The sequence below is a fragment of the Mustela nigripes genome, chromosome 4 (genome assembly GCF_022355385.1).
Source record: "Mustela nigripes isolate SB6536 chromosome 4, MUSNIG.SB6536, whole genome shotgun sequence".
In the NCBI taxonomy this organism is placed as follows: domain Eukaryota; kingdom Metazoa; phylum Chordata; class Mammalia; order Carnivora; family Mustelidae; genus Mustela; species Mustela nigripes.
The window spans coordinates 165,769,843-165,783,118 of record NC_081560.1 but is presented as its reverse complement, the minus strand read 5'-3'; the positions used below and the strand labels follow the sequence as shown (position 1 = coordinate 165,783,118).

The following is a 13,276-nucleotide window of genomic DNA, read 5'->3' as shown; positions in this document are numbered from 1 at the left end:
TTAGACTATGCACGATCTGGACTATGGCCTGGACACAAGCAAGGTATGGCCACGAAAAGCCAGAAAGCTGCTGTCAAGAAAATTCTTCAGTGAACTCACAGGTCTCACTCCAGCCCTCTAACTGGCATCCAAGTTGTTCTGGTTTAAACAGGTGAGAGGGCTTTGGACTCACAATAAAAATCTCCCAAGACACATTATACATCAGTCAGTTTATTATTTTGTACTAAGATGGATAACACTTACCATGCAGACTGATGTACCTATGTCAGCATGAAAGCTGCATATTCTTCCTAGAGGCAGTTACATGGAAAACCAACTTACTATCAAGTTACCTGGCAAGTATGGAATCAGAACAAGGGGAGGCTAATCTTAAAACCTACACCTCCCCTCGTCCATAAAGCTAGGGCACACTTTCCCACCACAGAAACAGCCCCAGTCTCCAGTTTGCTGTTGCCTCCTCCCTCCGCAGCTTGCTCTGGCCAAGCTCTCATCTCCTACAGCTTTAGGATCGGCTGCCTTGGCCTCAGAGTCGCATTTCTGCTCACAGGTATTTTTTTAGTTACTGACAATTAAGGTTCTGAAAGGGGCACATCAGATGCTCCCATGTTCCAACTACAAACAACAATCTTGGGATACTCTCCCAACCCCACCAAGTTTTACCACCTAATATGCTTCATAAAGGTTCTTCCCATTTCCGTTAGCACATACACAGGTTACCTATAAATTTGCCTAATGTAATCTTACTCCTACTGAGGATTGAGATTTTTAGTTACAGTTTTTATTCTTTGATTTTCTTGATCAGTGATTTCCAATCACAAAGGAGTTAATGAAGCTAATTTTGTGTCACCACTTCTACTAAAACAGAAATACCAAATGATATGTACTTTTCAGATTGTTATTTTGTTCCCTAAAAAAAAAACAAGGAAATGCAGTCCTTAAATTAGTACTACTAAGGATCATCAAAAAAAGTCTCCGAACAATAGAAAAGTTTATGCTTTCAAAATAAAAAACTAAACATATACTACAAACATTAAATGTTAATATTACAGAAAACAAAATATTTAGACTAACCCCACAGCATTCACACTACACCAGAATTTTAACTGTAACAAAAGGGGATTTTATCCCCAAAAGTAGTTAAGTCCATGCTCGCTGAAAACATCAGTCCTAAACCCCATAAAAGAGGATGAACTACACAGTGCATGCTTAGCAAACATATACATTAACCATTCTTAACTGCCCCTTCCCAAAGCTGTGAGGGTAGGACGGATGAATGTGAACAAATGACAGAATTCTCCAATTATAAAAACTCATAATGTAACCTTTACTACATCTTGGGCAATAGCTAAGATTTTATCTTTACCCACCTGTGAAATCACAACGAAAATGAATAGGAAACGATTTAATATAAAATTTACAAATTTCTCAGCATGAGGACTTCCACAGAACAGGGAGAAGGGAATGAGGGAATGACAACTAAAATTTTTCTTTTTCTTAAAAAAGAACACTCTTATGTTGTCCTTACTTCTCAACACTCAAAAGCCAAACCTGTACAAAACTACGAACACAGAAAACGGCCAAAGAGGATGTTACAATGCAAAGTCTTCGGACCTCTTCTAAACTGCTGTCCTCGCCAAGACCCTCCCTTAATAGAGCTGAGGGTTTCCCAGGTCCACTGGGGAAAGTAAGTGGCATTGGATCATCACCCCTGCTTCACCACACATGGCCCCAGGTCACTCGCTGTCAAACTTAATGGAATTGACCTGGACAGAGATGGAGCCTCCCCGGTAGCTGCCCCGCTTCTTCTTGGTTTTCTCATGCCGGAACGATTTGCCTTTGGTGAACTTCAGAACCTGATTGGCGCGTTCCCCCCAGTCTCCAGCTGCACCCCGCTGGTAAGCAGAGAAAAGTGGTTAATACACAGAAGGACAACACCAAGGCCCTGTTACTTTTACTTTCTTCTCCCTGCTCAAGGCAACATGAACCAAAAAGCTGCCCTCTCTTCCACCCAGCCCCCTTAAGAACAGCAAACATGCTCTCCCCTCACCTTGGCATCAAAGGAGTTGTCTGCCACTCGAGCATCTACCTCAATTTCCTCCTCCCTGATCCTTCGGAAAGGGGATGATGCCCTTTTTTCTCCCTGGAGAAGAATGAAGTAAGAAGTAAGTTAAAGACAGAGTGGCCATTTAACAGAAAAGCCCTGCTTAGCTACACATGTGAGAGAGTGCCAGGCCATGGGGAGAATTGTCAAGATCTCACGACCCTGAGGGGAAAGCAAGAGATGGAGGCTTAACCAACTGAGCCACCTAGGTGCCCCTTTCTACTCTTTAAAGGCTGGCTCCCGACAAGAAAATAAGAGAACTTACTTTCTTCCTTTTTGGAAATGTGTTGGGGGTCTGGGGCTTTATCTTCTTGGCTTGAGGAGTCTCTGCCTCTTTGGCAGCCTCATTCTGCTTCCGCTTCTTTCCGGAACCTACAAAACAAAAAGCCGGACTCAGGAGACCAGCTTCCTATTCCTCCTCCCAGGTTCCCACACCGAGGGCATACAACTGGAAGCCTAACTGTGGGCCTCCTCTCCCTACCCCATCCCCCAAGTGTATATCCCACTCATACTTGGGGGGACAAACCAAGGAGACAGATTCTTTGGATACAGACCTGGCTTAGAAACTGCTAATGCTGCCTTTTTCTTTTCTTCTTCTTCCTCATGGCTATCCCTGTCTGCTTTTCCATTCTGCGTAGTCACTGCAGAGGTCCCATTGGTCTTGAGGGCTTGTGGCCTTACACTGCCCTTGCCCTTAGGCTTCTCCTTCACTTCTTCCTCACTGGAATCATCAGAGGAAGAACTGCTGCTGCTCTCGGCCTTTGCTTGCTTTGTGGAAGCCGCCTTGGAAGAGGCTACAACTCCTGCTGCCTTCTGTGGCTTCTTTTTAACTGGGGATTTTGACATCTTCTCCTCCTCCTCTTCCTCACTGCTAGAACTATCTGAATCAGAGCTGCTGTCCCCACCACCCTGGGGGGCCTGTTTGGCAGGCAAAGACGGAGCTGCTTTGGCTGCTGCCTTGGACTTGGGAGTGACCACAGTCTTCTTCATCTTTTCCTCTTCACTAGAACTGCTCTCCTCCTCGCTGGAGCTGCTATCAGCCTTTCTGGTGAGAGGCTTCTGGCCACTACCTACAGGCTGCTTGGGAGCTGTGGCTGGTTTAGCTGCAGGTTGCTTGGGAGTGGCAACCGGCCTACTTGGTAGATTCTTGGTAGTACCGGCTGATCTGGCAGGAGCTTCATCCTCAGAACTATCAGAGTCTAGACAGAGAGCAAATAATAAATAGAAATCAGACTGGAGAGAGCCCCTGGAGCTCCCACCACCCTGAGGGCTTCCATATACCTTACCTGAGCTGTCTGAAGAGCTCTCTGGCGCTTTCTTTGCTGGAACTGGTTTAGAGGTTGCTTTAGAGATGACTGCCTTAGCTGGAGGTTTCTTTTCTTCCTCAGAACTGGAATCTGGAGGGAATCTATGGCATTAGGCTGGGACCAGAGTCCCAACCCAACCAAAAGCAACAAAAAGGAGGCTGCAAAGACCCACACAGAAACTTAAACCCTGTCTTGCTTCAGTGAAAAACGAAAGGCATAGAGGCCTTTTTGTCTTTTATATTCCTCATCACTCTCCCAGGCCCATTCTCCACGGAGGGGACTCACCAGACTCATCGCTGCTGTCCTCACTGCTTTCCACAGGCTGCTGCTTCTCTGCAGCTTTCTTGGGAGCCTGGGTTCCCAGGGACTTCTTGGATGGGGCAGCCGAAGGTGGGGGGACTGAACTATAGGGACCTGTTTTTAAAAAAAAACAAGGGGTACCTGAGTGGCTCAGTGGGTTAAGCCTCTGCCTTCAACTCAGGTCATGGTCTCGGGGTCCTGGGATCGAGCCCTACATCGGGCTCTCTGCTCAACAGAGAGCCTGCGTCCCTTCCTCTCTCTCTGCCTGCCTCTCTGCCTACTTGTGATCTCTCTGTCAAATAAACAAAATATTAAAAAAAAAAAAAAAAACCTATAGGGACCTGCTTCCCCCTGCTTATGCACACATGCACATGCTCTCTCTGTGAAATAAGTAAATAAAATCTTAAAAAAAAAAAAAGGTAAGTGTTGTGGTGGGACTCCACGCTTAGCAGGGAGTCCCCTTGGGATTCTCTGCCTTTCCCTCTGCCCCTGCCCCCGACTCCCACCTTGTGCACATGCTCGCTTATGCTCTCTAAAAAAAAAAAAAAACAAATAAATAACTTCAAGGGGAAAAAAAACCTCACCTGGTTTTTTTTTCATGGGTTTTTTCTGCTCTTCCTCCTCCTCCTCCTCACTGGAAGAGTCTTCACTGCTGGAACTCTTCTGGGTAGGGGCAGCCATTGTTTTCACTGGAGCCTTGGCCACGACTTGCTTTTTAGGTACAGTCTGCGTCATATGGAGAAAACTAGTTACCACAGGAAAAAGCTGATCCAACTAAACTTGTCAAGAAATGGAGACACCCTCACTCCCCCACCTCCCCACCCATCCCCTGGTACAAGTTCTGGCCCAAACCTTCTTAGGTATGGCTGCCGCCGCTGCCACCTCCTCCTCCTCATCACTGCTGCTGCTGCTGCTGCTGCTGCTGCTGCTGCTCTTCTTGCTGGCCACTTTCCCATTGGTTAGTTTAGGTGCCACACGGGCTGGGATACCTGGGAAGGAAAAAAAAATTGGGTAAGAAATACCAAGGCCTTAATGGACCCTGGAAACCTGTTAGCTTAGAGCTTAGGAGTCTATCGATTCTCTTGCCTTCATTTTACTTTTTTAAAAGATTTTATTTATTTATTTGACAGAAAGACAGCTAGAGAGGGAACACAAGCAGGGGGAGTGGGAGAGAGAGAGAGAAGCAGGCTTCCTGCTGAGTAGGGAGCCTGATGTGGGGCTCAATCCCAGGACCTTGGGGATCATGATCTGAGCCAAAAGCAGACGCTTAACAACTGAGCCACCAAGGCACCCCAATTCTCTTGCCTTTAGAGCAAGCATGAGGGAAACCACCACGGCTGACTATCAAAGGATGACCTTCCTGACCAATTTCGAACATAAAACTATCTTTACTAAATGATATGATGTAGTGGGGCTCCTGGATGGGTCAGTCCATTAAGCATTTGACTCTTCATTTCAGCTCGGGTCATGATCTCAGGGTCACAGTATCAAGGCCTGCATGGGGCTCTGGGCTCAGAGCAGGGGTCTGTTTGTCCCTCTCACTCTGCTCCTCCCCAAGCTCATGTGTGAACATTCTCTCTCTCTCTCAAATAAATAGGATCATAAAAAAGGAAAAAAAATATGTAAACAATTCAAATGTATTCTATGAAATCTTTTACTCCAACTTCATTCAGAGAAGCTCCTATAAATCATAACCTGTCATCACAAGCATACTACAAGAAAGAGTTTAAATTCTCACAGGTCCTACAGAGTAAATGCATAGGACAGATGATGGCAATGAAAAGCACAAAACATAGATGTACAAGTGCTTATAACAAAACGGCATTTATAGGGATGTAAATCATCTATTAACAAGAATGGCAAATGGATACTTTTTTTTTTTAAGACTTTATTTATTTGTTTGACAGACAGAGATCACAAGTAGGCAGAGGAAGGGAGAGAGAGAGGGGGACGCAGGCTCCCCGCTGAGCAGAGTCCGATGTGGGGCTTGATCTCAGGATCCTAGGATCAAGACCTGAGCCGAAGGCAGAGGCTTCAGCTCCCAGCTCCCTGGGATACCTTTTATTTTAAAGATTTATTTATTTTAAGGGGCACCTGGATGGCTCAGTTGTAAGCATCTGCTTCTGGCTCAGGTCATGATCCCAGCATCCTGGGATCGAACCCCACATCAGGCTCCCTGCTCAGTGGGGAGCCTGCTTCTTCCTCCCCTGTTCTTGCTTTCTCTGTCTCTCTCTCAAATAAATAAAATCTTTAAGAGAAAATAAATTTAAAAAATAATAATAAAGATTAACTTATTTGAGGAAGAAAGAGCACGTAAGACTGAGGGCACAGGGAGAGGGAAAGAGAGATATCTCAAACAGACTCTCTGCTGAGTGGAGCCCAACATGGGGCTCAATCCCACATCCCTGGGATCAGGACCCAAGCTGAAATCAAGAGTTGGACACTCAACCGACTGAGCCACCCAGGTGCTTCTGGATACCACTTTTTTTTTTTTTTTTAAAGATTTTATTTATTTATTTGACAGAGAGAAATCACAAGTAGATGGAGAGGCAGGCAGAGAGAGAGAGAGAGAAGCAGGCTCCCTGCTGAGCAGAGAGCCTGATGCGGGACTCGATCCCAGGACCCTGAGATCATGACCTGAGCCGAAGGCAGCGGCTTAACCCACTGAGCCACCCAGGCGCCCCTGGATACCATTTTTTAAAACACGTTTTTTGGGGGGCACCTGAGTGGCTCAGAAGGTTAAGCCTCTGCCTTTGGCTCAAGTCATGATCTCTGGGTTCTGGGATCGAGCCCCGCATGGGGCTCTCTGCTCAGCAGGGAGCTTGCTTCCCCTCCTTCTCTGCCTGCCCCTGCCTACTTGTGATCTCTCTCTGGCAAATAAATTCTTTTTTTTTTTTTAAGATTTTTTTTTTTTTTAAGATTTTATTTATTTATTTGTCAGGGATAGAGGGAGAGAGAGCGAGCGAGCATAGGCAGACAGAGAGGCAGGCAGAGGCAGAGGCAGAGGGAGAAGCAGGCTCCCTGCCAAGCAAGGAGCCCGATGTGGGACTCAATCCCAGGACACTGGGATCATGACCTGAGCCGAAGGCAGCTGCTTAACCAACTGAGCCACCCAGGCGTCCCTTTTTTTAAAGATTTTATTTGAGAGACCGAGATCACAAGTAGGCAGAGAGGCAGGCAGAGAGAGGAGGAAGCAGGCCCCCCGCTGAGCAGAGAGCCCGATGCGGGACTCGATCCCAGGACCCTGAAATCATGACCTGAGCCGAAGGCAGAGGCTTTAACCCACTGAGCCACCCAGGTGCCCCAAATAAAATTTTTTTTTAAAAGCAAAGATTTAAAACAAAAAACAAAAAAAACTACATTTTTCCTCACTGCAGACTATTTCTCTAGTTACTAATCCCTAATTATGAAATGTTCCACTTATTAATAAAAAACCTCTTCTTAAGAAATAAAAAGACACTAAGCAGTATTTCTAATTCAGCCACTGCCATTTCACCCCTATGCTAAAGGAGCAATTTTTTTTTTTTGAGAGAGCAGGCAAGCGTGGGCACCAGCACACACACATGGGATGGGGAACGGCGAAAAAACAGAGAGAAAGAATCTTAGACATGCTCCATGCCCAGCGTGAAGCACAACGTGGGGGTCAACCACAGGACCCTGAGATCATGACCTGAGCTGAAGGCAGAAGCTCAACTGACTGAGCCATCCAGCTGCCCCTGAATGAGCAATTTTAATACAAGTCCCCAGAGCAAACTAGTCCCCAGCCTGGCCTCTTGGGAATGGAAATAGTACCTGGTTTGGCTGAGGCTTTAGTCTGAGTTTTAGCTGCCACAGGTGTTGTCTTTGGCTTCTGGTTCTTTGGTGACTCATCTTCTGAGCTTGAGTCTGAATCAGAATCAGAGCTCTTGGCCTTCTTAGGAGGAGCTTTGACTGCCTTGGATTGGGGCTTAACTCCCTTCTGTGAGGAAACACACAATGAAGAGAATCAGCAAGAGGTTCTGGGTACCCAAAGGGCATCCTAAGGTGGAAACCATCTTAGACTACTTTTATTTTTTAGGAGCTAACGGAGCAGTAAGAGCAAATAAATGCTGAGCAAGATGACATCTAAGGGCACCTGGATGAATGAGTCAGTACAGTATGCATCTCTTGATCTTGGAGTCATGAGTTCAAGCACCATGTGTGGCACAGTGTGTACTGAAAAAACACAGCATCTGAAAAGGGCACCAAATTCTTCATGGGAAACAAAAATATTGGGGCACCTGCCTGGCTCAGTGGTTAGAGCATGAAACTTGATCTTGGGGTCATGAGTTTGAGTCCCACACTGGGAACAGAGATTACTTAAAAATAATTTAAAAATCTCAAGAAAAAGGGAAGGACGGACGGATGGACAGATGAAAGGAAAGAAGGAAAGAAGGTGGAAAGGGAGTGAGGGAGGAAAAGGGACTCCTGGGTGGCTCAGTCAGTTAAGCATCTACCTTTAGCTCAGGTCATGATATCAGGGTCCTGGGATGGGGCCCACATCCGGCTCCCTGCTCAGTGGAGAGAGTGCTTTTCCCCCTGCCCCCCCTTATGTGTGCACACATGCATGCTCTCTCTCTCAATAAATAAAATCTTTCTAAAAAAAGGAAAGAAGGGACGCCGGGATGGCTCAGTTCTTAAGCGTCGCCTTTGGCTTGGGTCCTGATCTCAGGGCCTCAGGATCGAGCCCGGCATTGGGCACCCTGCTCATTGGGGAGCCTGCTTTCCCTCTCCCAGTCCCACTGCTTATATTCCCTCTCTCAATGTGTCTCTGTCATATAAATTTTAAAAAACTAACCTTAAGAAAGAAAGAAAGAAAGAAAGAGAGAAAGAAAGAAAAGCCCAACCCTGTCCTTGCCATTCCCTGCTTAAGAGTTCCAAATACCTGTCTACAAAACATACTCTTACTTACTCTTGGAATCTTAGGCAGTGTTCCAGAAAAAACGAACGCCACCTTGGAAACAGAATGGGTTCCTCTAGATTCAGAGTGCAACTTCACCCTCACATACCCTTTCCAAGCTTCATACTTCTACTTTCTCCGCCACGGTCACCTGTTATATATTTTACGTATTTATGTATTTTAAAGATTCATTTTATGGGCCGCCTGGGTAGCTCAGTGGGTTAAGCCTTTGCCTTCAGCTCAGGTCATGATCTCGAGGTCCTGGGACTGTGCCCCACATCAGGCCCTCTGCTTGGCAGGGAACCTGCTTCCCACCCCCCACCCCCGCCTACTTATGATCTCTCTCTGTCAAATAAATAAAAATCCTTAAAAAATAAATAAAAATTCATTTTATTATAAAGACAGAGGGGGCATGCACACTCACACACGCTTCGGAGTGGGGGGAGGTGCAAAGGGCGAGGGAGGCAGAGTTGCTGAACCCCTGCTGAGCAGAGAACCCAACTGGCGCTTGATCTCAAAATCCTGGGATCATGACCTGAGCCAAAACCAAGAGTAGGAGGCTTAACCAACTGGGCCACCCAGACACCCCTTATTTATTTTCCTTTTAAGTAATCTCTACATCCAACATGGGACTCAGGCATGTAACTCCGAAATCAAGAGTCCCATGCTCTACTGACTAAGGCAGCCAGGCGCCCCCGTAGTCACCTGTTATACACCCACTGGCATCCCTTGTTTCCAAGCTATAAGCCAGGACTCTAGGTTTCTTCTTCCTAATCCCTTCAACAACCTCTTTCCTTCCCAAAAGGTGCAAACCTGAACAGGCTTTTTCTTCTTGTCATTGTCCTCCTCCTCATCACTGGATTCCTCACTGCTGCTGCTCTCTGATGCTTTGGCTGCAGCCTTTCCAGGATGCTGAGGCAAACTGGCCCGCTTGGCAGGTACAGCTGAACAGAACCACAGACCCCAGTGAGAAACAGCCACGTGGTACAGGCAGGCTACAAATACCTTTCTGGGAATCACTAACACCAACTCCTTGCCCAGACTTACCAGCTTTCTTAGCTGGAGGTCCTTGGGGTTCTTCCTCCTCACTGCTGTCCTCACTGCTCTCACTGGATGAAGTCGTCTTCTTAGCCTTCTTACTCACTGGTCCATTTGCCTGTACCTTCCGCTTTGGGGCCTTGGCAGACCTGCTGAGGTAGATGAGGCTAACTTTTGGGGGATCAGGATCTTCCCACACCAAGGAACATAGCCCAACTCCTTGGGGGAAAACCAGTCACAGTGATACAGGGAAGACTTACTTGAGCCAGAAGCTGTAGATGTCTAAGAGAGAAGAGGCGTTGGCGTCCTGTTGGGTCTATAGGAGAAAAAAAGAACATAGTAAGAAAATTTTATCCTGGTTCTTCTAGCAGGAAATCAGATTTATTCTCTCTTTAAAACTGACCTGCTTTGGGGTGTCTGGTGGCTCAGTCAGTTAAGTATCTGCCTTCAGCTCAGATCATGATCTCAGGTCTTGGGATGGGGGCCCCGTATCAGGCTCCCTGCCCAGCAGGGAGTCTGCTTCTCCCTCTACCCTCTGCTCATACTCACTTACTCTCTTTCTCTCTCAAATAAATAAGCAAAATCTTAAAAAAAAAAAAAAAAAAAAAAAAGTGACCTCTTCTATACCTGCTATATTTGGTGTAAATGTTACTTCTTCATAAGACTTCTTCTACTTGCACAAATTAAGAGAAAAAAAATCTATTTATGTACTTTCCAATTTTCAACATCAGAAACTTGGGATACTCACAGTTTCTGTCACCATCTATCCCCAGTTAATCCTATTTATGAAAGCCTTTAAAAAAATGTGCTTTCCCAGGACACTTGGGTGACTCAGTCAGTTAAGTGTCTACCTTCAGCTCAGCTCATAATCCTGGGGTCCTGGGATCCAGTCCAATGACAGCCTCCCTGCTCAGCAGGGAGTCTACATCTCTCTCTCTCTCTCTGCCCCTGCCCCACCTTGTGCTCACACGTGCGCAATCTCTCTCTCAAATAAAAATAAAATCTTTTAATGTGCTTTCCCTTTAAGCTAGCAATGCATTGTCTAGGAATTCATCGTTACTCATGAAACAAGAACACTAACAGAAGAGAGCATTTCCTGCAATATGGTTTATAATACCAAATCATTGGAAACCAGCCTCCAAAACTGGTTAAAAAGCTAAGTTATAGGGCACCTGGGTGCCTCAGTGGGTTAAAGCCTCTGCTTTCAGCTCAGGTCATGATCCCAGGGTCCTGGGATCGAGCCCCCCTTGGGAGCCTGCTTCCCTTCCTCTCTCTTTGCCTGCCTCTCTGCCTACTTGTGATCTCTGTCAGATAGATAAACAAATTCTTAAAAAAAAAAAAAAGCTAAGTTATATACTCAGTACAAAAATTACTTTCAGTTATTAATTACACTGATAATAGATTGTAAGTTGATTTAAAAAAAAAGGCAAAACATTGCAGTACCATCAAGAGTACAGGCTCAGGGTGCCTGGGTAGCTCAGAGGGTTAAGCCTCTGCCTTCGGCTCAGGTCATGATCTCAGGGTCTTGGGATCGAGTCCCACATCGGGCTCTCTGCTCAGCAGGGAGCCTGCTTCCTCCTCTCTCTCTCTCTCTGCCTCTCTACCTGCTTGTGATCTCTGTCTAATAAATAAATAAAATCTTATAAAAAAAAAGAGTACAGGCTCAGACTTACATATGTATAAATGTGAAACTCACCTCTGCCTCTGTGTGACCCTCAGCAAATAACTTAATCTTTTCAAGACTTTATTTCTCTATAACATGGAGATAATACTGTACATCTTATTAAGTTGTTGAGAGAATTAGAGATAATGCATATAAAAGACTTAGCATCTGGAAACACCATCTGGCCTTCAGTAAGCTTTGCAGAAAGATTAGTTTTTGTTATATAAAAAAATCCTGGGGCACCTGGGTAGTTCAGTGGGTTAAAGCCTCTGCCTTCAGCTCAGGTCATGATCCCAGGGTCCTGGGATCGAGCGCTGCATTGGGCTCTCTGCTCAGCAAGGAGTCTGCTGCCCCCTCTCTCTCTGCCAGCCTCTCTGCCTACTTGTGATCTCTGTCTGTCAAATAAATAAAATCTTTAAAAAAAAAAAAAATCCTGATTCTGAAAAAGACCCAATTCCTTCCAGCCCATTGTGAAAATACTTTCTGCAGCCTCCCTAATGGTCAATTAAAAAACAGTTCCAATATGAAAGCAGTTGTAGGGGATCACAAGGCAGGCTGTCCCAGCTTAAGGTAGCCCTTTCTGAAGCTGATTTGATTCTGTCTTTGTGCAGCCCGATTCTGCCACAAAGAATAAATTTAACTTCTGAATCAAAGGCTAAGAAGACTGTCAAAGACTACACTCTACCCTCTTTCAAGATGTTTTCCCATGCATCAGGATTTTTTTTTTAATTAAAGATTTTATCTATTCATTTGACAGAGAGAGAGCAAGCACAAGCAGGAGGAGTGGCAGAGAGAGAGGCAGGCCCATGTGGGGCGTGATCCCAGAACCCTGAGATCATGACCTGATGCTTAACTGACTAAGCCACCCAGGTGACCCATGACTGCTTTTCTTGCCTGAGATTCCAACCCTTTCACATCCCTGGTCCACTTTTTACATGTATTTGGACCATCCTATATTACCATAAATATGTATTACCATAACTATGATAACAGCTTTCACTCACTGATGCTTCCTGAGGACCAGGCACTGGGATTGCCACTTCATATTTATCACGTTACTGAAATTCACAAAAATATTATAAAATGGATGATGGCATCTCTGTAGGAATAGAAACAAACTCAGAGAGGTTCAGCAAGCTGTTCAGGTTACACATCTTAAGAAGTAAGAGAGCCTGGTCCCAAATCTAGATGTGCTTGATTCCAGAAATCAAAGATCCAAGCCCACTGCCTGGTTGGGCTGTGATGCTCAATTCTGCTTTGGTATACCTCTACTCTCACTTTCTTCTAGTATTTACTAACGAAAATCCCATCCCCCATTTCTAACGCAATTTCATCTTGGAGTCCCGGGTAAATTCGACTGAGTTCAGGTCAAGTCACGTTTTGTATCAACCAACGTAAAACCCAAGAAGGAACCAAGAGCCTCCAATGCCTCCAGTGGGACACCACGCTCCCTCCAGCTCGCCGCACTCCGCCAGCCACGTGACCTGGGCCACGAGGAACCCACGCTGCCGTAGCTGCACCGCTCAACAGAAAAAGGCAACAAGACTCAACGCTACCTAGTGAGACCTCGTGGGGTACCAGCTGCCGAGACTTCAGGCTCCCGGGTCACCGCCGAGAGTTCGGCACAAAGGCCCCGCAGATACTGGACTGGAAGACCCTAGAGACCTCGGTACCCGGAAACCTAACCCTGTGAGGGCCCGAAGACCTGTTGTGCTCCCACCCCAGCCCTTGTCCCAAGCCCGCACTCACAGCGCCTGTTGCCTTGGCAAATTTACTGGCCACCTCCGAGAGCTGGTTATCGCGCAGAAAGCCGAGCACGAGGGGATACAGGTCGCTGGGAACCACGCGGCGCAAGCTGGCGTCCGCCATCCTCCGGGCAACACGCGTCACTACCTTTGCGGACGCTCAGGACTCCGGAACTCCGCAACCCGGACGGATGGGAGTGGACC

General features: G+C 46.2%; 1 protein-coding gene across 2 annotated transcripts; it reads right to left on the bottom strand.

The window, feature by feature from the left end:
* Nucleotides 1–969: 969 nt before the first annotated feature.
* NOLC1 (nucleolar and coiled-body phosphoprotein 1) lies at nt 970–13,276 on the bottom strand. 2 transcript variants are annotated; one of them, XM_059398425.1, is made up of 13 exons: nt 13,077–13,276; nt 9,925–9,980; nt 9,674–9,816; nt 9,440–9,570; nt 7,501–7,666; nt 4,561–4,697; nt 4,293–4,434; nt 3,694–3,822; nt 3,388–3,498; nt 2,656–3,300; nt 2,367–2,473; nt 2,048–2,140; nt 970–1,892 (listed from the first exon to the last, which is right to left on the bottom strand). In XM_059398425.1, exons 1-13 carry the CDS (start codon nt 13,194–13,196, stop codon nt 1,734–1,736), a joined length of 2,139 nt encoding a protein of 712 aa, XP_059254408.1. In that variant the 5' UTR covers nt 13,197–13,276; the 3' UTR covers nt 970–1,733. The 2 variants fall into 2 exon arrangements, with proteins under 2 accessions (XP_059254408.1, XP_059254409.1); XM_059398426.1 differs by having other exon boundaries at nt 9,674–9,813.

Coding starts and splice junctions, on each gene's coding strand:
- NOLC1 (XM_059398425.1), bottom strand. CDS start 13,196: ATGGCGGACGCCAGCTTGCGCCGCGTGGTTCCCAGCGACCTGTATCCC. Junction 4,698..7,500: donor TAAAGCCTCAGCCAAACCAG/GTACTATTTCCA, acceptor TTTCCTTCCCAG/GTATCCCAGCCCGTGTGGCA. Junction 4,435..4,560: donor CGGCAGCCATACCTAAGAAG/GTTTGGGCCAGA, acceptor CATATGACGCAG/ACTGTACCTAAAAAGCAAGT.